Raw genomic sequence first — 25,610 nt, 5'->3', positions numbered from 1 at the left:
AGCGTGTAACATAAGTTTGTTCTGTTTTTAATAACGGGGGTATTGACACTGTGCGATAAAGAACTGGAGTTTAATATGAAATGATCCATTAGGGAATGAAGCCTGGCTTGAACTGAGAATTATTTAAATATTAAGGAATGCATTGTTTATACAATCCCCTCATTGTAGCAATAAAGAGACAGAATATATGTAAAACATGGGAAGGATTTATAGGACATACAGGGAGACCGATCATTTAGTGTTTTCATCTAAACATCCAACTACTTTTAAATAATCTTAAAGGGAATAATATAAAAATAACCCAGGGCTAACACTCTGCTATCTTTTAGCAATGTTGTATATACATTTATATGTGTGTGTGTACATGTGTGTGCAATGTGCATGATTCTTAGCAGCGTGGTCATTAAACTAAGAGGTGTTGTGCGATTCGACACGTTTTATGGCCATGTTGACTCTCGTGAATGAATGCTATATGGTTTGATGCCTTACCGTATGCAGCAAGCGTTCCTTGCACATAACTTTCTAGCTTCCAAAAGAACGATTTTATGAATATGGATAAATCTCCTGCAACACTTGGGCCAGTATTTCCTCGTTTTCTGGAAATATTTCCCCCCTCCCCTTCAGCGCTGTGCATAAAAAATTCAGCATTGGCTTCCAAATTTCCTCTAACGGGGCTGGCTGTGACATCTGGAGCCAGAATGTATTTCAAAGTTCCCATTCATTGTACAGTCGGGTAAAGGTGAATCAACCACGAGCCCACTCTTAATATTTGGTGACACCGTTAATATAAATATTATTAGACTGAAAAGTTAATGCAACTAAAACTAGCACGTAATTTACCCAATGTGGCTCTCTAAATAAAAAGGGCTTAGTTACACATGTATGCTACGGTCAATATTTAACGTTAATTAGCAACTATCTATTAATCTGATGTTGATATATGTGCACAAAGGTCCTGATTCATTAAGGCACGTATCTGCCGATTTTGAACGTATCGTACGCAAAATAATATTCAGTATACAGTAAAGGCGTGCCAAACTCATGCGCACTCAGCTACGTCCGAATCCAGCTCTGAGCTTTGCAAACTTACTTGTTTTTCTGCCGTACCTCTTGCTCCAGCTACAGGATCAGTCTAAGGCCTAGATTTACTAAACTGCGGGTTTGAAAAAGTGGAGATGTTGCCAATAGCAACCAATCAGATTCTAGCTGTCATTTATTTAGTACATTCTACAAAATGAAAGCTAGAATCTGATTGGTTGCTATAGGCAACATCTCCACTTTTTCAAACCCGCAGTTTAGTAAATATACCCCTAAGACTCTAAGTCATGATCAGTAGTGATGACAGTCTCATATGAATGCTATAACATGTGTTTGCCATCAGGAGCAACGGTAAAAATGTATTTTATGTTCAGTAGACATTAGCAGCATGCTAATAAATGTATTTCATGACCAAAAAAATAAAGCTAAAAAATAAAAACTTTTTTAACTATTTTTATTTTTGATCATAAGTGTTTATAATATTAACTGGTGGCATTAATTATATATATTTTTTATATATATTTTTTTATGTGCGTTCTTTTGCGAATTTATAATCCACATAGGTATTGGACATATCCTGCAGGGTCTTGTGTAATAGAGGAGACATGCCCCCAACAGGGGCAAACGCAGGATTTGCAGAGGGGGGGGGGGGGGGTTCCACACTATGCCATCAGTGGGCGTGACCAGCCTGCATGGGGGCGTGGTTATAATATTAGACAGTGCTTGGCTGCTCTCCAACTCTTCCTATCCCCATAATATACATGGGCAATGCTGTGTGCCCTACTGTTAGGTGCACGCAGCTCTCCCTTTTCAAGCAGAGCCGTGTAAATCGGGGGCAGGGTTCAGCCACCTCAATTATACAGTGCCCCGTGCTTGGAGGGGAGTTTCCAGGCACTAGGAACCCCCCCCCCCCCCTTGGTTTCCCTATGCCCAAATTCATCAGCGCACGTATCTTGAGATCTGTGCCATGACAAAGTCGAGAGGGCACAAAGTCGAAATAAGTGTGTTTTAAACCAAACGTAGGCTGCGCTCAGTATGTGTGCCCTGATGAATTAGACCCAAAGTGTTCTTTACGAGGATAACATCATATTTTGCTTTTTGTAATATATATATATATAGCAAGTCACTTAAAAAAATGGATTTTCATTTAAAACTATAATTGAAATTAATTGTAAAAGAAAGTCCCTGGAGCAGTGATGGGCAATATCCACCCCCTGAGCCTACTCCTACGGCCTCAGCATCGGCTGTATTGTCAGATGTGTTTGTTATAATTTGTAACCCTTGTGTAAAATGCTGATATGTTATGACAGGTAGGTGTCTCTTTCATTGATTAAATGCATGTGTGGCCCTTTTGAAGGTTAGAGGGCCACCCATGCGGCCCCCCGATGTGTATCAGGTGCCCTCTCACTGATTTACAGCAACACAGTAATTATTTTCCCTGGTGGACACTTGTGGATACATTGAAAAAGAATATAATTAAATGTCCTCTCCTAACCCATAGGTGTTTTAGTAAACAAAGGAATTTTAGCTAAGATTTTATGGTCTCTGGGACTCTTAACTGGACAATAAAAAGGTTCGATTGCTCTTCTGTGAAAACACGGCATCTCTGAGTAAATATTCAAGATATGGTGACTGACAGAAACAGGCCCCTGAAATATGTTTAATTCCTTCATCAAAATTCATGAACCCCTCTGTAATGTTCATTTTGTCTCTATCAATAAATATTGTCCGATGCTAAAAATGTGGTTCCAAGGCACAAAAGAGATTTAATAGAAACATTTAGCAGAACACAAGAATAATACAAAGTACAACCGATACATACGCTGCGTAGCCCTGGATCCAGGAACAGTCCGTCAATTCTGATGTCTGCTGGCAAAGAGCGAGACTGCTCCTGAACCAGAGGCTACTTATATGCTAAGTTTAAAAAAAACACTGAGGATGTCACGAATATACACAGATAACACTAAGAGAGGTCTTCATTGGTCCAGGGTTAACGATGTTCTAGTAGACTGCTGGTCATAGGTCAGTTCATTTGACCTTTGTCCAAGGAGGAGCTGCTCAATTCAACTGTTACCTCCGTGTTTTCCCACTGAACTGGTTTAAATTGATCCATAAGAAGAGTGCATTTGAGTATTAATCTCATATTGCTCATAACTCGTGACCGCTAGATGCGATCACTACTCTGTCAAAACCAGGTTACTGCTGGTGAAATAAGCTTTAATATGATACCAAACTCTTTACATTTTGGACAACCTGAACCATAAATACCTTTATTGTAATATTATCTGTGTATATATGAACTTTAATTCCTTTATTAAATAATCGACTGTGAATTGGAACTTTTAGAGTGTGTACTATTTACAAGTGTAAGAGTCAATGTAAGTGTGTGTGTAATTGCGTCATTACACGTGGCGTACTAATCGCAATCACACAGTAAACCAATATTAATTCATTTAGTCGACTTCGTCCAATTATTTGACTTCCACACCTTGTTTACTTACACACAATGATTTGCTTTAAAACACTTTGAATAAGTCAGTTCAGATATTAGGATACATTATGACAGCATTAGCATACATTACCATAATTATCCTGATTAAGCTATAATCATGACAAGTGGTATAGGTAGAGAAGAGCATGAGGCCAAGGGCCAAACCTTGTGGTACTCCACTGAAGGAACAATTTGATAAGTAGGATGAGAATCCTGATAGGACAGTGTCCTGAATATTTAGGGAATGTAGTGTCTGCCATTGGAGCACTTAACTACTAGTCCACAGAGCCAGCTAATGTGTTAGACAAGTAGATAGACTATATTTTGTGTCTGGTGCATCAGCTTGGTGCAGTATCAAAGGTGCTAAAAAGGGAGTCAGACTGGGGATTCAAACTAAGGACTGCACAATCACTGCCAGTAGAGTATCTGGGTATAAGTTGATTGAGACCGGTCATCAACTAATCAACAATTGGTTTTATCTATTATTACTATTATTTGTTTGTAAAGCACCAAAATCTTATGCTGCGCAGTACAAAGTACATATTAACGGGTTGTGCAAGTTTTTCAGTAAAACAAATGTCGTATTAGTAGCTATCGGTTTTGCAGATTGTTTGTTAGTAAATATCCCCATTGGGGTCGGTCTGCAAACTATTTGGAAACATACAAAATAGATGAGTGCTGAGCAAATGATTAACAGCACCCAATCCTCCAGCACCTAATACAACATTGTAGGGCTGATGAAAAGCTTTGATCAATCCATCTGTTTCAGACAACTGTGAGTATACTTGTGATGTGGTTTGTTAAACTCAGAGAGCAGATATAAAAAAAACTACAAGCTTTGTGGACCTCAACTAAACCTATTTCTTTTCAAGTGATGCCACAGGCCTTAGACCGGAGACTTCTCCTGGCAGAGTTGGACCAGAGTTATTTAAATGTGCAACTAATTCACACTCGGAGTTATAAGGCAGAAAACACACTTTTTATTTGTATCATTCTGGTGCGTTATCATCAGTTTATATGCAGAGATAAGGCCTGTCACAGACTCCCACACACTGGAGAACAGATTGGCTGCTCTCCAATAGGGACACGCATGGATTTTAACTGTCAGATGTACTGTGAGCAAACACATGGAATTTAATAATTGGAAATGCCATATACTCACTTCCCAATATTCCATACTGAACACTACGATAGCTGAAAAATAATGCAAATAAACCAATTATATTCAGGCATATTCAAAAAGGTTGCCAGATTTCTGCAAACAAGATGGAATAAGCAAAAGTCACCTAATCCTTGCCCAGTGAAACAATTTAATTTCACAAGGGACAGTTAAAATTGAAAGTATAGAAATAGTTATAAGAATAGTTATAAGAATAGAATTTTCAAAGTCAGTTGTATTTCTTCCACAGTAGTAATTAAGCAGCCTGGTATATGCGGAAGATTAATGTGTGTAGATGTCAGTAATGGTTCTAAAAAGAAAAAAAAAGGCCATTCACACTTTATTCTTGAGCAAGACTTAATGCAGGTGAAACGCGTGGGTTTCATCCATAATTCAAACCATCTGACATTTCAAAAAGGAACAGCATACTGACTGACTGATAGCCACTATACAGAGTGGTAGCTGGAGTCGACATTAGAGGGAACTTTAACCTAATTGGCCTGGACAAACAGAGTAATTACCCACCCGACGGAGGACCTCCCAAGCGAACCCACACATGCACAAGTGACATCCAGGTCATGCTAAGGGAACCAAGGATACCTGGAAGTAACCACCAGTGCAGTAAGGACAATCCCCAGTCAGTCAGTTCTTAGGCTGCTGAATGCGTATACATAATACGAACTCTGTTACACTGTGCACGGATCAAACACAGGCTTGGTACGTTTATGTCTGACAGCTAAGATTCAGGCACAGACAGCGGATCTTACAGACTTAAGCTAGGTACACAGTACAGGTTTTTCACCCGATATCCTGCCAATCACACGATAAACCACTGTTAAGTCCAATATCGCTTCAACAATCATATTTTATCGTTCCAAAGCACATCATATCGATTGATTTAATTTTATAACCGGACAAAAAAATCTCTTTAAACAATGGATTGATGTCAGGGAAATTCTGCAGTGTGTATGCACTCAGGAACAGATCTCCATAGAGTTTACAGAGTCGCCCGATGGTTAGGACAAATGAAGAGCACAGATCTGAAGATAAATCTTGTAAAACATGTACAGTGTATACACAGGAATCGGCTGCTGATCGGGACTTTCAGTCGTTGGTAAAATCATTATATCGCATCTGGAGAAATTTTCTGTAGTGTGTACCCAGCTTAAGTCATAATTATTACTGGAAAGATCATTTCCACATACACACGCGACTGACTGAAACTAATAAAAACAAAGCATTCTACATTTAATTCTACATAGTTACAAAGTTTATGATAAAAGACGATTATCTTCGATTATGCATTGTAACACCTGCTGTGTATATATGTCTTGAAGCAGGAAGGATACCAGATCAAGCAATCTGCTTACTAGTTGTTTTGTACTTAATTTTTTATTTTATTTTCTCTCTACTTATACTGACATTAAATCTTGTTTTATAACATATCTTATTAGTGAGAAAAATATTAATAGCGCAACTGACAATTTAATCGCACCAAGGTGGAATCATCTTTTTATATATGAAAAAAATCATTGATGTCCGTAACATTGAGCAGGAGTAAGGCTTGTGTTGAGTGCTATGCATGAAGTGGTAGTGTCTCTATCATTCATCATCATGATCATCATCATTTATTTATATAGCGCCACTAATTCCGCAGCGCTGTACAGAGAACTCACTCACATCAGTCCCTGCCCCATTGGAGCTTACAGTCTAAATTCCCTAACATACACACACAGACTATGGTCAATTTGTTAGCAGCCAATTAACTAATTAATTTAGACTGTAAGCTCCAACGGTGCAGGAACTGATGTGAGAGAGTTCTCTGTACAGAGCTGTGGAATTACTGGCGCTATATAAATAGCTGATGATGATATAAGTATATATAATTTGGTAGGCTTTATATTGTATTGATTATAATATTAGAAGTTCCATGACCTATTCTGTATAAATTTGTGTTTGAAAAAAGTTTTTTCTTAACCATAGGGTTAATAGATGACAATATTCTTTTAAACCGACTTCTCTGCACAAATAATTAGAAATTTTAGTGGCATATATACTGTAATGCAATTGATATCTTCACTGCTTTATACACAAGGAGCAAAAGCAAAATTATAATCCCCCCAAGATCAGGATTTACCTGGAAATTCAAATTTGGTCTTTGACAAATCGACGTTTTTGTTTGTAGATCGACAACCTTTAAAAACATGAATATATGCCGCTTACTTGGCGGAGAAAATGCAATACTGCAGTTCTGTCAATCCATGCCCATTTCAGACGATGGAGCTCCTTGCAGCCGCTGGTATTCTCTTCTATCCCGCACTGGGACTGCCGGCAGGTAAGAAAGACTTATGTCTTTATTCCCACTTTAAAGTAGACCTGTATCCTGCACACAATGGAGGCAGACATTTTTAATGGACTGAGCCAACATACATAATAAGGTCGCCTACTTGAGGGGTGAAGTGCCAGCCTCCATTAGCAGGGGAAAGCATTAAGTACACTTTAAAAATAAATGATAAAAATGAATATAAATAAACACCAGGTAACACACCAACACATAAAAGGCAGAGATGTATTTTCATTTCTGCTGTATAAAACATAACACTTTTGTGCAAAAGATTTGTACATAAAACTCATAATACAAAATTGTAAATTTAGGAAACAACTGTTTTCCTCTCCACCCATAATTACAAAACAAAAAACAACTATTATTTATTTACACAAACTGACAGTGTGAATAGCATAATATATATATAAAAAAAATTGTTTGTAAAATGTTGAAGTGGTTTCAAAATAAACAGTTTATATTTACTAAACTTTAACGGTTTAAAATTATTCATAGAAGTAATTACCAAAAGACACACGAAGGCAGAGAACATTTGTAGCCGCAGTTCATTTGACTGCACCAAAGATATCCGTTGGTTCGTTAAAGCAACTGTGTAAGTACTGGGCAAGCAACATTTTTAAATTTCAATAATCATATATCTGACCGATCTTTTTAATTGGGTCGTTTTATTAAGATCTTTCATGTATAACATACATAGTTATAACTGTCAGATCTCAATGTCAATGATCATGTTGTGAGGAAAATGTATATTTGATAGAAACAATGATTGTCGTTAGCCGATTGTAGGGAAATAGTCTTATTGCATAGTTGCATAGCAACAAAAACATTGGATAACTACTGATTTCCAAAACTATTATCTCAATGGTGGTGGGGTTTTCACACTGCACTGCTGACCAACGTATACAAATACATGAACAATAGATTTCACAGACTGATGGTCATATCCGCAGCTGTAAATTATTCAACGTAAAGTGGACCATCCCCTACGAGGAGCGGTAGCAGCCATTGTACAGGCTGAACTAACGTTACCTGGTGCGTCGTTGACTACGCACTTTAAAAACATTCTAGAGAACAGTGTTATACGCTTGTTCCTGATGATTAAACAAGGTATTGTGTTCACTGAGAGCTTTACTGTTGAAATGTGTTTATTATATGGGCAGTATGTTTGGGTTGTATAGGCTGCTTTTAAGTAGGAAATCCCAATACACCTTTATTCAACTGTCTTGGTTATATAAGAGGGTATATGGTTACTAGATCAACCAGAACATATATAAAACATAAATAAATATTAAGTAACTTATCTGGCCCCCTTAAATGCTGTGCCCTAAGTTGGTACAGAGAAGGTAGATACAACACAAGTTCTTGTGCGGACGCCACCTGCAGGCTTTATGAAGCTACTGCACCTCACCAATAAAACTTTTAAAGGAGTTGTTCACTTTAAATAATTGCTGTATTATATCCCCTTCCTTTCTAATAATAGGAGGGACCCAGCAGCTACTACGGGGCGTGGAGATGAGGGGGCCTGGAAATGCTGGTTTTGGGACCCCAGAGCATTGCAGAATGTAATAAGGGAGGGGGTGAACAAGCATCATCAGACCTTCCCCTAAATTTTGCTATGCGGGTCACTTTCTGCCCCTGGAGTGACCACCGCCATCTGTTCAACTTAGCAAGATCCCGACACTCACAAGCAGCCGGGCCCCTGATTGATCATACTTGTAGTGGCTCTAATTACAAACCCTGATAGCTGCTATGTGAATATCCGCCCTGTTACAGAGAGAAGGTGATCTGCCGGTTCCGGTTATATGCCAGTGCCGGTATCCCGCTAGAGAGAATTAATAGTGCCCCCCCCCCCCCCACCCAGTGCTATTATTAAGAAGGGAGGAGATTTAGTAAACCCCTTTAAATTTCACACTTATGGGAATAGCTTTGATTTAACAAACAGCAATATACATACAACATTTAATATCATAAATCATGTTTAAATATTGATGGGAAACTAGTTTCAATCCAGAGGATAATAATAAATAACTGTAAAAGTGGAATGTAAATGAAAATAAAATTGTCTTGTGGGTCAGACGCAGTGGCGCTGAAAGGAGCGAAAACATTATGGGGTATATTTACTAAACTGCGGGTTTGACCATAACGTAATAGTTTTATAGCACTGCTTATATATTTGTCAGAAAACAGAATAAACTCCTGGTGGATATATTTACTAAACTGCGAGTTTGAAAAAGTGGAGATGTTGCCTATAGCAACCAATCAGATTCTAGTTATCATTCTTTTTTTACTACATTCTACAAAATGACAGTTAGAATCTCATTGGTTGCTATAGGCAACATCTCCACTTTTCCAAACCCGCAGTTTAGTAAATCTAACCCTATGGGGTAAATTTATCAAGCTGAGAGTTTTCCGGCGGGTTTGAAAAACCAATCAGATTCTAGCTGTCATTTATTTAGTACATTCTACAAAATGATGGCTAGAATCTGGTTGGTTGCTATAGGCAACATCTCCACTTTTCAAACCCGCCGGAAAACTCTCAGCTTGATACATTTACCCCTATGTGTTTGTTGTGACATCTAGAACCTTTTCTGCCACCTATAGTTACACCAGCGTACATGGTTCCTGTATAGGTACCCAGCACTGATCCTCCAGATGTGCAGATCAGGACATACTGACCTATGTACCTGGCCTGATCCAAGGCACCATAACACATCTGTATCTAATATAGGAAGTTTTTCATCATTCTACTTTGGGTCGTATTATTCCTCAGATACTGATATTTTTGTCGATCCCTCCATCAAAATATTGTTTGTGTACAATGAACAATAATTTTATATTAAACAGAAAAGTTTGATTACCCAGCACATTTCTAAAGAATCTGAAGTTATTATTGATCTTTGGTAATAACAGATGCACATATATATATTTTTTAATAAATTTGACCATCATGAAACATCAAAAATGATACCACGTGTTAACAGCAGCCTCCTCGCCCTAGTGATCATCTTTTGTTTATTACATTTGTCTACGGCACTGAAGTTGACATCAAATAATAGTTACGTAGTCGCCGCATTAAGAAATGGTTACATGTCCGCCCGGTTAGGTATATATTCTAACTTCACAGAAGATACTGAAGGAAATGTCCGTTCAACATCTAGAATAACCTCAGTTCAATAAAAAATATTTTATATAAAACTTTTTTTTTTTAAGTCTGCGTGTTATTTCCTCCATATAGTCTGTACAAATGCATTGCCAGTTTTTACAACTCCGCTGAAATCATGGAGTCGTTATGTCCGTGGATATCACAGTCTTCTAGTAAGGATGACTGTTTCGTGTCCATTTTGTAGGGTTTATTGCCTTTGCTTCCATAGGACTGCACACCTATACTACTTGGATGACTCTGCATAGACATATGGGATAGTAAAGGGATGTTTGCATCTTGATTGGATCCTGAAGAAGGCAAGCTGGTCACATGACCAGTGCTAGTCGATCCGCTTGCGCTACTTGGCGAGCGGCTCTTTGGCGGTGGGCAATGTTGAATGACCCTTGGTGGACCAGGTGGTTGGTAGTGAGCAGTAGGGAAAGCAGCGTATCCTGGTGGGATAGGGTACCCGTTGATTGGTATAAATCTTTGGTTTTGTTGTAACGGCGGCCCGATAAAACCAGTAATCTGGCCTTGCGGCATGCCTTGTGCCGAGAAAATAAAATTAGGATATCTTTGATTGCTTAAGTTGCTGACGGGACTAGCACTCAGAGATGTTGTCTGAGTCGTGGCATTACCTCCAGAGGGTGTAGTGGAACTTGTGTGACTTGAAAGTCCTTCCCATGACCTTAGCCTCATGTGGATATCCTTGAACCTTGGTCTCCTAGATGGTATCTCCTGCCAACACTCGGTCATCAGACTATACATTCGGGGAGGGCAATCCTCAGAACATGGCAGCAGTTGCCTCTTCCGGATCATATCTATGACTTCTTGGTTACTAAACCCATAAAACGGTTGAAGGCCGAAGCTAAATATCTCCCACAGAACCACCCCGTAGGACCATATGTCAGAATCGGAGGAGAATTTTCCATACATTATTGCCTCTAGAGGCATCCACCTAATCGGAAGAAGAGACTTGTTCTGGACTCTGTAATAGTCACTCGAGTATATTTCTCTAGAAAGTCCAAGGTCAGAAATTTTGATATGAAGTTGTTCTCCGACCAAGATGTTCCGAGCTGCGAGATCTTTATGAACAAAGAAATGACTTGATAAATACTCCATCCCAGCTGCAATCTGAACGGCAATGTGCAGAAAATCTCCATGATCGAGGCTCGATTTCACTGTTCCGTCTTCATCGCTACTGCAACCGACGTCAGAATGAGGAGACCTCATGATGAGGAACTCATGTAGATCTCCCTGATTCATGTATTCGAACAGCATACACACTGGCTGCTCCTGAGTTACCACCCCAAGAAGACACACAATGTTGGGGTGATGTAACTCAGACATGAGAGAAGCCTCTTGTTGAAACTCTGACCACTGCTGTGGATTGTTATAATCCTTCAACGTCTTGATGGCAACAAGCTGAGCGTGATCCATACCGGGGAGGTAGAGATGACCTTTGTATATCTTTCCGAAAACACACTCGCCCAATTCTTCCATAAACCTCACTGCGGATAGAGGGAGCTCTTTAGCTTTGGTCTGTAATGAAAAAACACAGAGAACTCAATACTATTGCTGGTACCAAATAGAATATACATGTGCTTATATACTGTACTCTAAAAACAACTTTACCATGCAATATAATGGCAACCAAAGTACTGGCCTTTTAGAGGTGATGTCCACTTTTGGGGAAGGTTGACACAATCGCCCAACCACATGAATAGAACTTTGACGGAGGATCCCTCAGTTGGGCACCATATGAGACATACAGCAAGCCCCAAGCCCTATTATCCAGTCATATCTGCTCAGAGAACCTCTTGCTGTATTTAAAGGCTCGAGATTGTGGAAATAAAGGTTTTTTTTTTCATATTGGAAGGGCCATGACATCACAGGTCCCAGACTTGCATTGGAACTAGAGACTCCTAGAGCAAGTATCAGGGGCAAACGCAGGATTTGTAGAGGGGGGTTTCCACACCACGCCGCCAGTGGGCGTGACCAGCATGCATGGGGGCGTGGTTATAATTTTAGACAGTGCTTGGCTGCTCTCCAACTCTTCCTATCCCCATAATATACATGGGCAATGCTGGGTGCACTACTGTTAGGTGCACGCAGCTCTCCCTTTTCAAGCAGAGCCGTGTGAAGCGGGAGCAGGGTCCAGTCACCTCAATTATACAGTGCCCCAGGCTTGGGGGGGGGGGGGGGGGGGGGTTTCCAGGCACTAGGAAACCCCCCTCAGTTTGCTTATGAGTATGCCTGGGAAATTGGGGTATCCAGTATGTGCCAGTGAGGGAGAGGAAAGACTGTAATCTGTGTTGAAAACAGAGGTTAAAAATGATGCAAATCCAGTTGGGTTTGTTGTGGTAACTCATATCTACTCTATCCATATGCAATATTTTCCTTTTAAATCCAGATTACAGTGTACCAACCTCCTGCGTACAGTGAAGGCAGCTATTCCGTGAACTGGGCAACTATTCAAGTGAATGCAACCTATCAGTTGAAGGAACTATTGACATCACAGGGACACGTGGTTCAAAGTGCTAAACAAATGGCTGGCTCCCCTTTGTGCCTCGCCCCTCAATGATGCCACGTGTACAGTTTAATGGCTGTAAATAACTTTATGTCCAGAATTTATTTTCATCTGCTTTAATACAAGACTTCTGCTCTCAAGCCGCAATTGAACTACATCTCCCATGATACCTCTGGCTAAACGTCCAATGATAATCGTAGGTGCAATGTACCATGTTCGTTCAATAATAACTTTAAACATAACATAATAGTTTTATAGCACCTCTTACATATTGTCATAAAACAGAATAAACTCCTGGGTGTATATTTACTAAACTGCAAGTTTGAAAAAGTGGAGATATTGCCTATAGCAACCAATCAGATTCTAGTTATCACTTATTTAATACATTCCAATAAATGACAGCTAGAATCTGATTGGTGCTATAGGCAACATCTCCACTTTTTCAATCCCGCAGCTTGATAAATTCCCCCCCCTGATTGTATAGAGTTAATCCCACATTTCGTGCAGTTCCCATAAATAGCATTGGCATATTCCTCAGTGCCTATTTATAGGATATGATCAGCCACTGCGTGCAATTAAAAGCTGGAAACTATTTCACATCCAATGCATCAACAAACAGATTCCACTGTACTGGATTTTCTACACAAAAAAACAAAACAGTTTTACATCAGTATCACAGTGAAAGGCTCATATTCCTGCCCACACAACTCCACCTCCTCTTACTAGGGATGTTGTCTGTCTCTTGGCTTTTTATTCAAATATATGGTAATGATGTAAGTTATGCAAATGAAATAGGCATACCTGCCCAGCTGTCCCTCGTAAAGAGCCAAATCCTCTTTACTATTTTACTATGCCACTTTTGGATCCTAAAAATGTTGTTTATGTAGTTTACGTTCATTTTTTTAGCCTAGAAGTCAGATTTTTTTTTTTTAAATGTACTGTTCAAAAGTCAGTTTCATCCTTACGTCCCTCGCACTTCAGTGGGTGCCTCATAACGTTACCCCAGGAACGTAGCTGTCACCCCAGGAACACAGCGGCGTACCACTAAAAGTAGCAGCTGCACTGGGGAACCTGATGTCACCTCAATTTTCTGTGTGGGTCCCAAACTTCTGTGAGAAATCCAAACGAGAAACTCAACACTATCGACAGACCTTACTGGTTCTTCTGCATGTCCTGATGGCTTCTCTCACAACTCAGGAGACTTTAGCTGCTCTACTGGGCAGACAAGAGGTAACTCAGCCCCCCAATGTATCCTACTACTACTGAATTCATAGAATTTGATTCCCAGCACAAATAACTTTTATGCTGTGTCATGACACATCGGTGTCATGACATTGTCGGGATGGGGTTGTCTACAAAGTGTCCATTTGATTCAGTTTCTTCATGACATGACGCAAATTATATTTCTAATAGTCCCTGGAAACATATAGAGGAATGAAGACTCTAGTGATTACTATTTCTGTTAAGAAATTTTGCATTTGGCTCTCCTAGCTCACAAAGGTGTCTCTCCTAGCACACAAGGGTGAAACCAAAATTCCATACTGGCTTATATTAAAGAGGGAGACTACTGTAGTATTTATTAATACTTTTTTTATTATTATTATCTATTTATATTTTAAGATATACTTTAAAGAGACCCTCTCCTTATAATCAAGTCATAAAATTGTGATCAGAAAAATCACCAAATACAACAGTACTTCTTTACAGTCAGCAAAATGTAGCAACAATTATTTTATCAACACTGTTGGCTTAAAATAAGATTTCATACTATCTCACATATAGTAAGTAACAAAACACAAGAAACCAATTGTTCCCCAATTACTAAAATATCGGCAGTGTAACAATACCCCAGTATAGTCAATAGCCACGTTACTGCTTGCTAAGATTATCAAATCAAGGTATTGAAATATGGAGCCAGTTAAATGTATGTCAATGGCAGGAAATTAGTTGTGTTGTTGGGAGCCCAGATGGTTTACGTTACACAAATCCTTTAGGCCAAAATTGTTTAGATCTGCCGTATTGTAAATTATATCCCAGTAATGAAAGCAAAAATGACCCCTGGGTGACCTTTGAGAGGGGTCCGTCTGCTTCACACAGCGTCATAGAACCCTATTAATGAAACCAACCCGTGAAGATTTGCCTCTGACGGCTCTTCCCTAACCCGTTGCACCGTCGTCCGGTCTGTCTGACAAGTATGTGTTTTATGATGATGTACAACAGTTACAATCTCAAGTTATGGGCCAGAATAAACATTCTATAACGGGAAACGGAAACCTGCCATTGCTATCTTGCAATCAGTATCTTCAGTTTATTGGAAGACAGAGAGATTTATGTTTATAATGTACAGTCAGAGAATGTTTCATTGTTCACATCATTCCTGCGTCAGCGGAGCTTACAATCTAATATACTTATTACTGGTTAACCAAACACATACAAACGCTAGTGCTTAGTTATTCAAAAGCCAATTTTTATGAGCATGGGAAGGAAACCTAGAGAGGCAGCCATTGTATCTAATAGTGTATTTAGAGAATATAATGTAAGTGATATATAGAGTGTATCAGACCTCCTGACATTCCTGATGTCGCATTAGGTATTGCTCCTGTCCCAATGGCCCCACTCCTGATGCACTGGAAACACTTCCCCTCACTCCCCATTCCATAAATAGGACTGTTGGGAATATGATGTCTTTTCCTTTCTACAGAGGGCACATATATCATCAGAAATACAGAATTGGGGTGTAACATGGATATTCTCCGTAGGTCATTTACACAGAGCACCCAATGTGTACCCCAAAACGTTTGGATGGTCCGCCCAGCGCATATCAAGGTGCTCGCCTACCCTCCGCAATCTACAAGTGCAACATTCAAATCCTTTTGTGAAGTGAAAAAGACCTTTAGTGGGAATACCCCTCGCCACGCCTTTAATTTGAATAATCTCCCTCCGCAAAAGGAAATCTTGATTCATCAAACCAAGGCGTACTGAGGTGCCTACTCCGTCCATCTCCTGCCCTCTGCCTGGTGCCCGCTGCTCCACCGCAAACACCTCCATCTTGCTCCATAAAACAATGCGCCTTTAGGGAAATCTAAGCAAACTTGCAGCAATCAAAGTGCACAGCGTGTCCGCATCTGCCTGTACACTGTGCAGGAGACGTTTTGCTTACTGTAAATAATCTCCTTAGTTTAAGCATTTAACACATAGACCCAAAATAATAAACGAATGGACCTCTATAGAAACATTTTCAGGACAGTCCTGATTTGCTGACCTTGAAGGGGGCGGAGCTTACATGGAAGTTTGCTGAGCTTCAGGGAAAAGTGGGAGTTCTGGACGGACTGGAAGTGGGGTTTTTAGCAAATTGGGAAGGTGCTTATTTTGTCCTTATTTTGCATGTATAAGTGTTTGGAGGTATGGCTAAATAAATATCTGTCAGACTGCAGCCAATCAACTGATGACAACCCGGAAACATCAGGCACTATTGCTCTGGCCACAAAATGGCTGCATCTACTGTTTACATCATGGGTACAGTTTTATAAATAGCCGCTTGGACACCTTTTATCATTCTTTTCTCCTTATTCCTCATACAAAGGCTCAGTATTTCCATAGGTGGATACCAGCTCTGTCAACATTCACCTCAGTATGTTCTTACCTTAGGTTTATAAGCATTTAACATGGACATCTCCACGTTCTGCCCTCGGACATGCTTAGGCTGTGGCGGCACAGTTGGAGATGAGGTCTTCTGGTTATTGCGGCAGATGCAAATGAAGAAAAACAGCAGAGCAATGGCCAAGGGGATGGCCACACTTGGTACCAGGATGTAGAGGATCTCCATTTTGTTTTTCTCTTTAGAGTCCTGGGAGTCTAATATATTAAGAAACCAAATCCATTAATAATTATGAAGTTAAATATTGCAATATATTTATGTGGTATATGAAAGACAATAGAGTAATGTCAGCTATTTTGCAAGATGGGTAAGTACAATGTGGCATATACAGTCCCATTTTAAATTCTTCTAATTTTATTATCTGAACCAACACTGAGGTAAATGTTGGCATTTTAGCAATGACAGCAGTCAGGTAAAAAAAAATACTTAATGAACTTATTAAGCGCACCATTTTAAAGTGGACCCATTGGCTTCAAACAGCGAAGGTGGCCATTTTGTGCGCTGAACTATTATTCATGAGAATGCAGCCTATCCATTCACTAGGAGCCAGTGACATCACTGAGAATGCAGCCTATCCATTCACTAGGAACCAGTGACATCACTGAGAAAGCAGCCTATCCATTCACTAGGAACCAGTGACATCACTGAGAATGCAGCCTATCCATTCACTAGGAACCAGTGACATCACTGAAAGTGCAGCCTATCCAGTCACTAGGAACCAGTGACATCACTGAGAATGCAGCCTATCCATTCACTAGGAACCAGTGACATCACTGAGAATGCAGCCTATCCATTCACTAGGAACCAGTGACATCACTGAGAGTGCAGCCTATCCATTCACTAGGAACCAGTGACATCACTGAGAAAGCAGCCTATCCATTCACTAGGAACTAGTGACATCACTGAGAATGCAGCCTATCCATTCACTAGGAACCAGTGACATCACTGAGAGTGCAGCCTATCCAGTCACTAGGAACCAGTGACATCACTGAGAAAGCAGCCTATCCATTCACTAGGAACCAGTGACATCACTGAGAGTGCAGCCTATCCAGTCACTAGGAACCAGTGACATCACTGAGAATGTAGCCTATCCATTCACTAGAAACCAGTGACATCACTGAGAGTGCAGCCTATCCAGTCACTAGGAACCAGTGACATCACTGAGAGTGCAGCCTATCCAGTCACTAGGACCCAGTGACATCACTGAGAAAGCAGCCTATCCATTCACTAGGAACCAGTGACATCACTGAGAGTGCAGGCTATCCAGTCACTAGGAACCAGTGACATCACTGAGAATGCAGCCTATCCATTCACTAGGAACTAGTGACATCACTGAGAATGCAGCCTATCCATTCACTAGGAACTAGTGACATCACTGAGAATGCAGCCTATCCATTCACTAGGAACTAGTGACATCACTGAGAATGCAGCCTATCCATTCACTAGGAACTAGTGACATCACTGAGAATGCAGCCTATCCAGTCACTAGGAACCAGTGATATCAGTTAGGACGCGCTCATCTTAAGCTTTAATGGGTTCATTGCTTCCTTGTGAATTAATAGTCTGCTTTCCCATATATAGAGGTTCCTGCCACAAAATGGTTGCCTCTGCTGTGTAGTTGACAGGTAAGATCATCATTCGCAAGTAAGCATTGTTTTTAAAGCATTGTTCTAACAGGAATAAGCATTTCCGATAGCAGCCAATCGCTACTTTACACTTTTCTATCTATTTCTCCTTGGTACATATACTGGGTCTAAATCGCTCTGCGCATACCCAGCACCAGACCATGCGCTAGTGAACGCAAGAACGACCAAATCATCTTCGAGTGGGTGGAAACGGGTGTATGCACATAGTCAATGTCCAGTAAGCGCCAAGCTTAAATCGCCCTCAGTAGTACAATTCAAGTTTTGGGCATCTCAATGGTACATGATTTTCAGCGGTATCACCTGCACCAGCTACAGGTCAGGTGATAGAAATGATGATCACTTTACAACATGTGTTTGCAGTCAGCAACTGTAAAAATGCATTTTATTGACAGTAGGCATTAATAACATCATTATAAATGTATTATATGTAAAATAAACCTTTTTTTTTTTTTTTGATATGTGGTCATGATATCAGTTGTATGGATGCCCATGTGACGCAGACACTTTTGTTTTTTTTTTAACATCTTTGCTAAAGATTCCAGAGTCACATAGGCATCAACTGACAGGTCCTTATTTTCCTCCTTTGATTCCCAGAACCTGAATTATTGCCCGGGAATCTTGTTGGGAATTAGACACCAGTTTCCTGCTTTATCTCCAGGGCAGTAGCGTCCTGGGAATATAATGATCTATTTTTAAACCAGTAGCACAAGATTGACTAAAGTGAGAAGTCAGATATTCTGCACTGTGGAATTATCTATTCAGAAAATTAATTCGGCACAAATATTGAACAGCTGCATAAATGTTAATTTTTTGGGACCTTGTGTGACCACGACGGGCACATAGACCCCCCCCCCCCCCCCCAATAAAAGAAAGCTGGAAAATGGGGTTGTGAGGTCACACAATGCGGTTGTGGGACTTCTGCAATTAAACTCACAGCAACCATCACGATCTACCCATCTGCCTATTACAAACTTTTGACTTCTCGCTGTTTTACAGATTTTATTATGATTTGTTACTCTTGTGTGTTCGGTTAACACATGCTATTGTGTGTCTGGCATATTTATGTGATGTTGTTAATAGAATCAGGTTATTCTTAAATGTTGCCAGGTGGGTTGTTATTAAGATAGAGATAGGAGAGGAAGAGACATCTGCGTTACTTGGTTGGCGTATGTATGTATAATGTTATCAAGCTTATCATGTTTAGCCAACAATGTCATTGTTCCATTAGTATCGAGTATGTCTTAAGGGCGCCCACTCCGCAGGGAATTAACGTGGGGGAGAACACAATCATCGGTCCATCTATCTTAGCCTGACTGCCGCCCCCAGTCTGCCCTCCTTTAGGCCCGCCACCATTTGGAAGTGTGTGTGTGTCTTGGTGACTAGGAACTGCGCTTCCGTCCCAGGTACTGTGACCGTGATTCGATAGGACTTCGTGGTTCTGTGACACTACATATCTGCCAAAAGCGGAAAGACACCACTCTGGCCCTACCTTATGGTAGAGAGGTACAGGGGCAAACGCAGGATTTGTAGAGGAGGGTTTCCACACCACGCTGCCAGTGGGCGTGACCAGCATGCATGGGGGCGTGGCTATACTATTAGACAGTGCTTGGCCGATCTCCAACTCTTCCTATCCCCATAATATACATGGGCAATGCTGCGTGCACTACTGTTAGGTACATGCAGCTCTCCCTTTTCAAGCAGAGCTGTGTGAAGCGGGAGCAGGGCCCAGTCACCTCAATTATACAGTGCCCCAGGCTTGGTGGGGGGTTCCAAGCACTAGGAAACCCCCCCCCCTCGGTTTGCCTATGAGGCAACTAGCGTCCGTGATGCTCGGAAGGGTCATCGTAAGACCCAGTGATACGAGTTTACCTCTGTTCCAATGTTAGCACTCACCTGGTCAACTCTATATCCGTATAACCCGTACTGTCGTTACACAATAAAGCTGCTTATTGGTTGCGACAATCTGCATTGATACCTGAGAACCCACTACAGTCCTCAAAATCCCCTGTACTATGAATAAAATAAAATTTTAAGCTTAAAAGACTTTTTTTTATCAAAATGTCCTTGTTTGTTGCCAGTTAACAATCTTTTGGAACATAACTATATCTCCATTTAAAAAATGTAGTAGAATTAATATGCACTAATTAACACTAATTTGCATTATTTTACAATATATTTGCAATTGTGTGAGCTACAAAACCCAATATTATCCATTTGTTACTTTAATTTGTATATTTCCAAGGAACACATACAATATCATTGAGACTTTTAAAGCATTATCAGAGCTTGTGGGGTGTTTGCTATAATTTTGTTATTACCATAACACTAATTCTTATACCTGGTAGAAGAGTAGATGTTGGGTGTCCTAGTGGCTACGTCTTGGGGGCTGGGAGAGCTGGTGTATATGATCATTTTGAATACATTATTTTTTTTTTATACAGACAATTGCGGTAAAGTTTGGGGGTCATGAGCTTTGGGGTGTAGTCACGAACCTGCAGACACCTGACCGAGCATTATGAGCATTGAAGTTGTTAGTTTCTAGGGATATATAAATGTAATAATTAAAGCATTCAGGGCAGCGGTAACCCATCAGCTTTCCTATAAGAAGCAGCCAGTATAGTGTCAGCATTATAAGTACAAACCACAGGGATACAGGTGGGTAAAGGACAGTAATTGGACCAATTAGTGCCGTAACTTGGGCCCTTCCACAGTTTTGGAACTGATCTATCACTGTGGATATTTACTTTCCTTGTACACAGCTACAGTGAGAGCACTGGATGTAATTGTCGGCCTTGCTGAGCGCAGGCAGCCCTGGTGAAGCTTTGCCTTGTCGGGGAATTTCCTGTTTGAGATGCTGCGGCTTTAGATTCAGGCTGTGCAGTCTTCCTCTGTAGGGCTCGTTTTTCACCTACTACAAAGGCAGTCTGTAAGCAGGGGCACAGGGATCACACAGCACAGTAGCGCTGCTAACATGAAACAGGGCCTCCCTCTTTCCACAATACACCATCATGCTTCCATACGCACACATGCACAGGGACGGTTTATGCTGTCAGTGCAGGGAGTCCCCTGCTCTCCCCCCAGGCTGGATTAACTCTTTTGTCAAAGGAGGGTCTCCAGGGACGGTTTATGCTGTCAGTGCAGGGAGTCCCCTGCTCTCCCCCCAGGCTGGATTAACTCTTTTGTCAAAGGAGGGTCTCCACCGTCAGATCACTTTAACTAATTGGCTTGTACGTGCACCACTGAACTTTTAAAATGACTTTGCATTTTCTACTCCCCTTTGTTCTGTGTCTTTCAGCCTTGTATTTATGAGCTGGACTAGCTATTTAGTTTTGTTGAACTGGGATGCGACACAAAGCTGTTTTTTTTTTTATAATGCAGAGAACTGTGTTGCATCCTAAAAATAAACAACTCGGTTGGAATAAACATCTGGCTACAACGCACAAAAGGGAAGAGGCAAATTTTATACACAGTCTATTGAACAATAAAAAAATGTAAAAAAATCTGACCTAAAATTATATATTATTAAATGTTGCTATTCATTTTGTTATAATATTATTTTTTCTTGTGATGAAGCCATGCTCTGTACTGCCTATATGTCTCCGATTCCTCTCTGCCCTTTATCTTTACTTGCCAACATTGACACTGTGCGGAGGAGGGGGGTTGGGCAATGCAACAGAGTTGCGTCAACATGGCTACACCCCCCCTGCCCCGCAGCAAAATATGGCGATTTGTGTCATTGAGCAGTAGAGGGCGGGGCCATGATGATGGGAATGTCTGCGATTCTCACTATGAAGTCCCGCCTCTGCTTACTTCACTGGGGAAGAGGGACGCGATCCGCGAAGGTGGTCCGCTCTCCCGGGAAAAATCAGGGCTTTTATCCCCCCTTCTTTTCTAGCCAATGTAAATAAAGTTATAAACGCAAGCAATCAAAATCTAATTCCAATCCCATCACCCTGGACCTGTGCGCTCAGTGATAACAGCTCAGTACGCCATTATCATCTCCACAAGGAGGAATGCGTAGGGATCGCACTTACCGCAGGCCGGAATGTCGCACACCTCGTGTTTTACATTCTCGTCCAAGGTGAAGCACCAGGGGGCTTCTTTCTGGTTCCCGGGGTTTCTGCAGTAGGAATGTCCCCCGTTGAGCTCAGGGTACCGCATGGCATTGAACGTGTGGGTATGGGGATACTGGGAATTCCAAGGTTGGCATTGACGTCCTGATTTGGTGACGCTCACTGTGCCACGATAATCAACTCCGGTGGTGTTATAGCACTTGTGGTCTGCAATGGGAAGAGGCAAATTTTATACACAGTCTATTGAACAATAAATTTTTTTAAAAAATCTGAACTAAAATTTTATATTATTAAATGCTGCTATTTATTTTGTTATAATATTATTTTTTCTTGCCATGAAGCCATGCTCTGTACTGCCCATATGTCTCCGATTCTTATGGTATTCATAAAGAGGTTTAGCCTGGGACTAAAATCTTTCCACATAGAGCAAAATAAAAAACTAGAGGGACAGAATCGTAACCTAGATTGTAAGCTCTGACAAACAAGGCCCTCTCTACCCTTTATCCTTACTTGCCAACTTTGACACTGTGCCGAGGAGGGGGGTTGGGCAATACGACAGAGTTGCGTCAAAATGGCTACACACCCCCACTGCCCCGCAGCGAAAACTCAGGACTTTTATTCCACCTTCTTGTCTACCTGGAATGTATCGGCTTTGTCTGTGTTTATTTTCTATTTATGTGTCTGCTTTGATTTTCCATTTAACTTGTACTTGTTTATTTGTACTTTTACGGTTGTGTTTATTTGTTATTGTTCTTATATTTACTCGTACCTTTATGTTGTGTATGATGACTGTTCTGCAGAAGTTGTGGCGCCTTACAAATAAATTTTGCTGCAGATGATTAAAACAATGGCTATTCTTGCAGCAATTCATTGTTTCCTAACAACGTACATTGCAAAGCAAGAAAAGAGTTAACATTTATGTTGCACAATATCTTATATATCTGCAAGAATTAACAAACAGAAAAAAGTAACAGGAAGTGGAGCGTTAAAGGACCACAATAGAGCTTATAGAGTTTGTCCTTCAACCAATTAGAATCCAGGTCGTAGCAGTCTAGCGTCATCAGTCTTCTGTATGATTAGTTACTGTGCTGCACATGTTCAAATTGCAACATTGTATTAAATAAGGCCCATGTATCACTCTGCACGAAGGTTCATAGTGTTTTGATTATGTAACATAATGAAACAACTGAATAGAACGTTTCTTGTGGTCTGTAGCCAAAGCATGTTATGAGACATATCAAGTTGCAGCGATATAGATAGATGGGTCACAGTGGCCTTCAGATACACACACAGCTTCTGTTACACGTTAAGCAGGATATTGCAGCCGTAATCGTTCTGAGATTTAAAAAAATAAATAAAAATGAAATAATTATCTCAAGTGATCAGAAGATATTTCAAAAACTTGTATGTGCCGGTATAATTGCATTTCGGCAAAACAGAATTTAGTGCAAAAGGACAGGGGGGAGGGGAAAAGGACATTCCTGAGACGTGGGCTCTTCCCAGGCTGCCTCATGGATGGGCCAAGTTATAGTGCTGTTGATTTATCAAAGGAAAGTTTGGAGTGGACAAGACGTAGAAACAGTCCACAAATACCTTTTGACAAACCTAAATGAGGCGTCGTTGTAATAAATCAGCCATGTGAACCGCTGGAGAGAATAAAAAAAGCTCAGTACAAAAACACCAATTGTGCTTCGTAGAAGCTGGCCTGCAGCTCAGTGTGGTCGGCACATTGGCAGAAGACATGTGTGCAATTTGTTACGTTTAAATCCAATACAATTTTCGTTGGCACCCGGAGAAGGGAAAGCCTGGACGTGAACTCTGGGAGAGGGTATTTGCATCTCGGATGAAGTCACCCCTCCGCACTTACTTTTATTGATGGGCTCCGCCATGGGGATCCCGATGCGTATGCAGTTGCTGGCCTCGGGGCTGTCCGGCTGGGGAAGGTCCTCGCAGTTAGGCAGCTTCAATCTCATTAGAATCATGGGGTTGGATCTGGCGAAGATGTACTCGGCTTGGCACAGGACGTTCTCCAGGATCTCGCACTCGTCGCGGCACAAGTCTCGCGGTTTGGGGGCAGAGGATGTTTCCGAGCAGTAGGGGAAGGCGTAGTGGCAGAGGGAGGGGATGGCAAACAGAGAGCATTTATCGGATAGATGGTTGGAGGTGCCGATCATAGTGAAAGCAGCTGAAACACAAGCAGTAGGAAAGGATTCATCATCATCATCATTACTTATTTATATAGCGCCAGCATATTCTGTAGCGCTTTACAATTGGGGACAAACACAGTAAACTAATAAATAAACTGGGTAAAACAGACAAAGGGGGCAATTCAATTCACCCCGAAGTACCGCCGCGCTAAAACTATTAACATTATTACGGTAATAGTGCGTTTAATTACCGTTATTATGGTAGTTCTAAGAACGGCTTTTTGCTAGCAGCTTATTGAGCTGTGAGCAGGAAGTCGGGTTAAAATTACCGTAATAACGGTAATATCTATAACACGGTGGTACTTTGTGGGGGAATTGAATTCCCTCCAAAGAGGTGAGAAGACCCTGCTTGCAAGGATTGAGATTAATATGCTAGAAAGTTCATATAACGGATGGATAGATAGTTCAGAGGGGGTTTTACTCATACATTTTGATCCTGGGATGCAGCAGTCAAACTCCATGTTTACAATACCATAAAATATAGAATGTAAAAGAAACAATTCCTGAAGGAGATGTGTCCTAATGCAGAATAATTACTATGTCTCCTCTAAAACTTAGAATATCATCATCATCTATTTATATAGCACCACTGATTCCGCAGCGCTGTACAGAGAACTCACTCACATCAATCCCTGCCCCATTGGGGCTTACAGTCTAAATTCCATAACATACACACAGACAGACCGAGAGAGACATACAGACCAGGGTCAATCTGATAAATAGCCAATTATTCTACTAGTATGTTTTTGGAGTGTGGGAGGAAACAGGAGCACCTGGAGGAAACCCACGCAAACACGGGGAGAACATACAAACTCCACACAGATAAGACCATGGTCGGGAATTGAACTCATGACCCCAATGCTGTAAGGCAGAAGTGCTAACCACTGAGCCACCAGCCATATATATGAGAATATATATCTCATATATTACTGCTGGTAAGGACCAAAAAGCCCATTTTAATACCCACTTGCCAACATGGAGCAGTCTCAATGTCTAGTGTTTAAAAGGGGCGTGTCTTCAATTCAAATGGGTGTGGTTTAGGTAGATCTGTAGGAGTCAGGGGCGAACGCAGGATTTAGAAGGGGGGGGGTTTCCGCCCCCCGAAAAAATAAATAAATATTGCAGCAGCTCCATTTCGGTGAGTCTGAATTCTACAGCAGTCGCGGCGCTGTCAAGCAGCATCCGCGGCAGTGTTGTATTATACTACAATACAGCACTGCCGCGGACGCTTCTTTGACAGCGCCGCGGCTGCTGTACAGTACCGTTGGTTCGCGGAGGGGAGGGGTTTCTGGAGAACCAGAAATTCCCCCTGCGTGCGCCAC

General features: G+C 41.0%; 2 protein-coding genes across 5 annotated transcripts in view; one reads left to right on the top strand and one right to left on the bottom strand.

The window, feature by feature from the left end:
• The window catches only part of JAK1 (Janus kinase 1), a 342,069-nt gene that overhangs the window by 259,120 nt on the left and 57,339 nt on the right, over positions 1-25,610 (top strand). The window lies entirely within an intron of this gene.
• ROR1 (receptor tyrosine kinase like orphan receptor 1) overlaps positions 9,899-25,610 on the bottom strand; it is a 213,448-nt gene continuing 197,736 nt past the window's right edge. Inside the window, exons 6-9 of the mRNA XM_075181826.1 lie at positions 23,949-24,266; positions 22,043-22,288; positions 16,348-16,559; positions 9,899-11,716 (exon numbers count right to left, since the gene is read on the bottom strand). Of these exons, the coding sequence (XP_075037927.1) occupies positions 10,292-11,716; positions 16,348-16,559; positions 22,043-22,288; positions 23,949-24,266 (2,201 nt within the window). The 3' untranslated portion in view covers positions 9,899-10,291. The remainder of the gene's footprint in view (positions 11,717-16,347; positions 16,560-22,042; positions 22,289-23,948; positions 24,267-25,610) is intronic.

This window comes from Mixophyes fleayi, chromosome 8 (genome assembly GCF_038048845.1).
Source record: "Mixophyes fleayi isolate aMixFle1 chromosome 8, aMixFle1.hap1, whole genome shotgun sequence".
NCBI classification, from domain to species: Eukaryota; Metazoa; Chordata; class Amphibia; order Anura; family Limnodynastidae; genus Mixophyes; species Mixophyes fleayi.
Note: the sequence above shows the minus strand (reverse complement) of the source record. Positions and strands in the feature narration are given on the sequence as shown.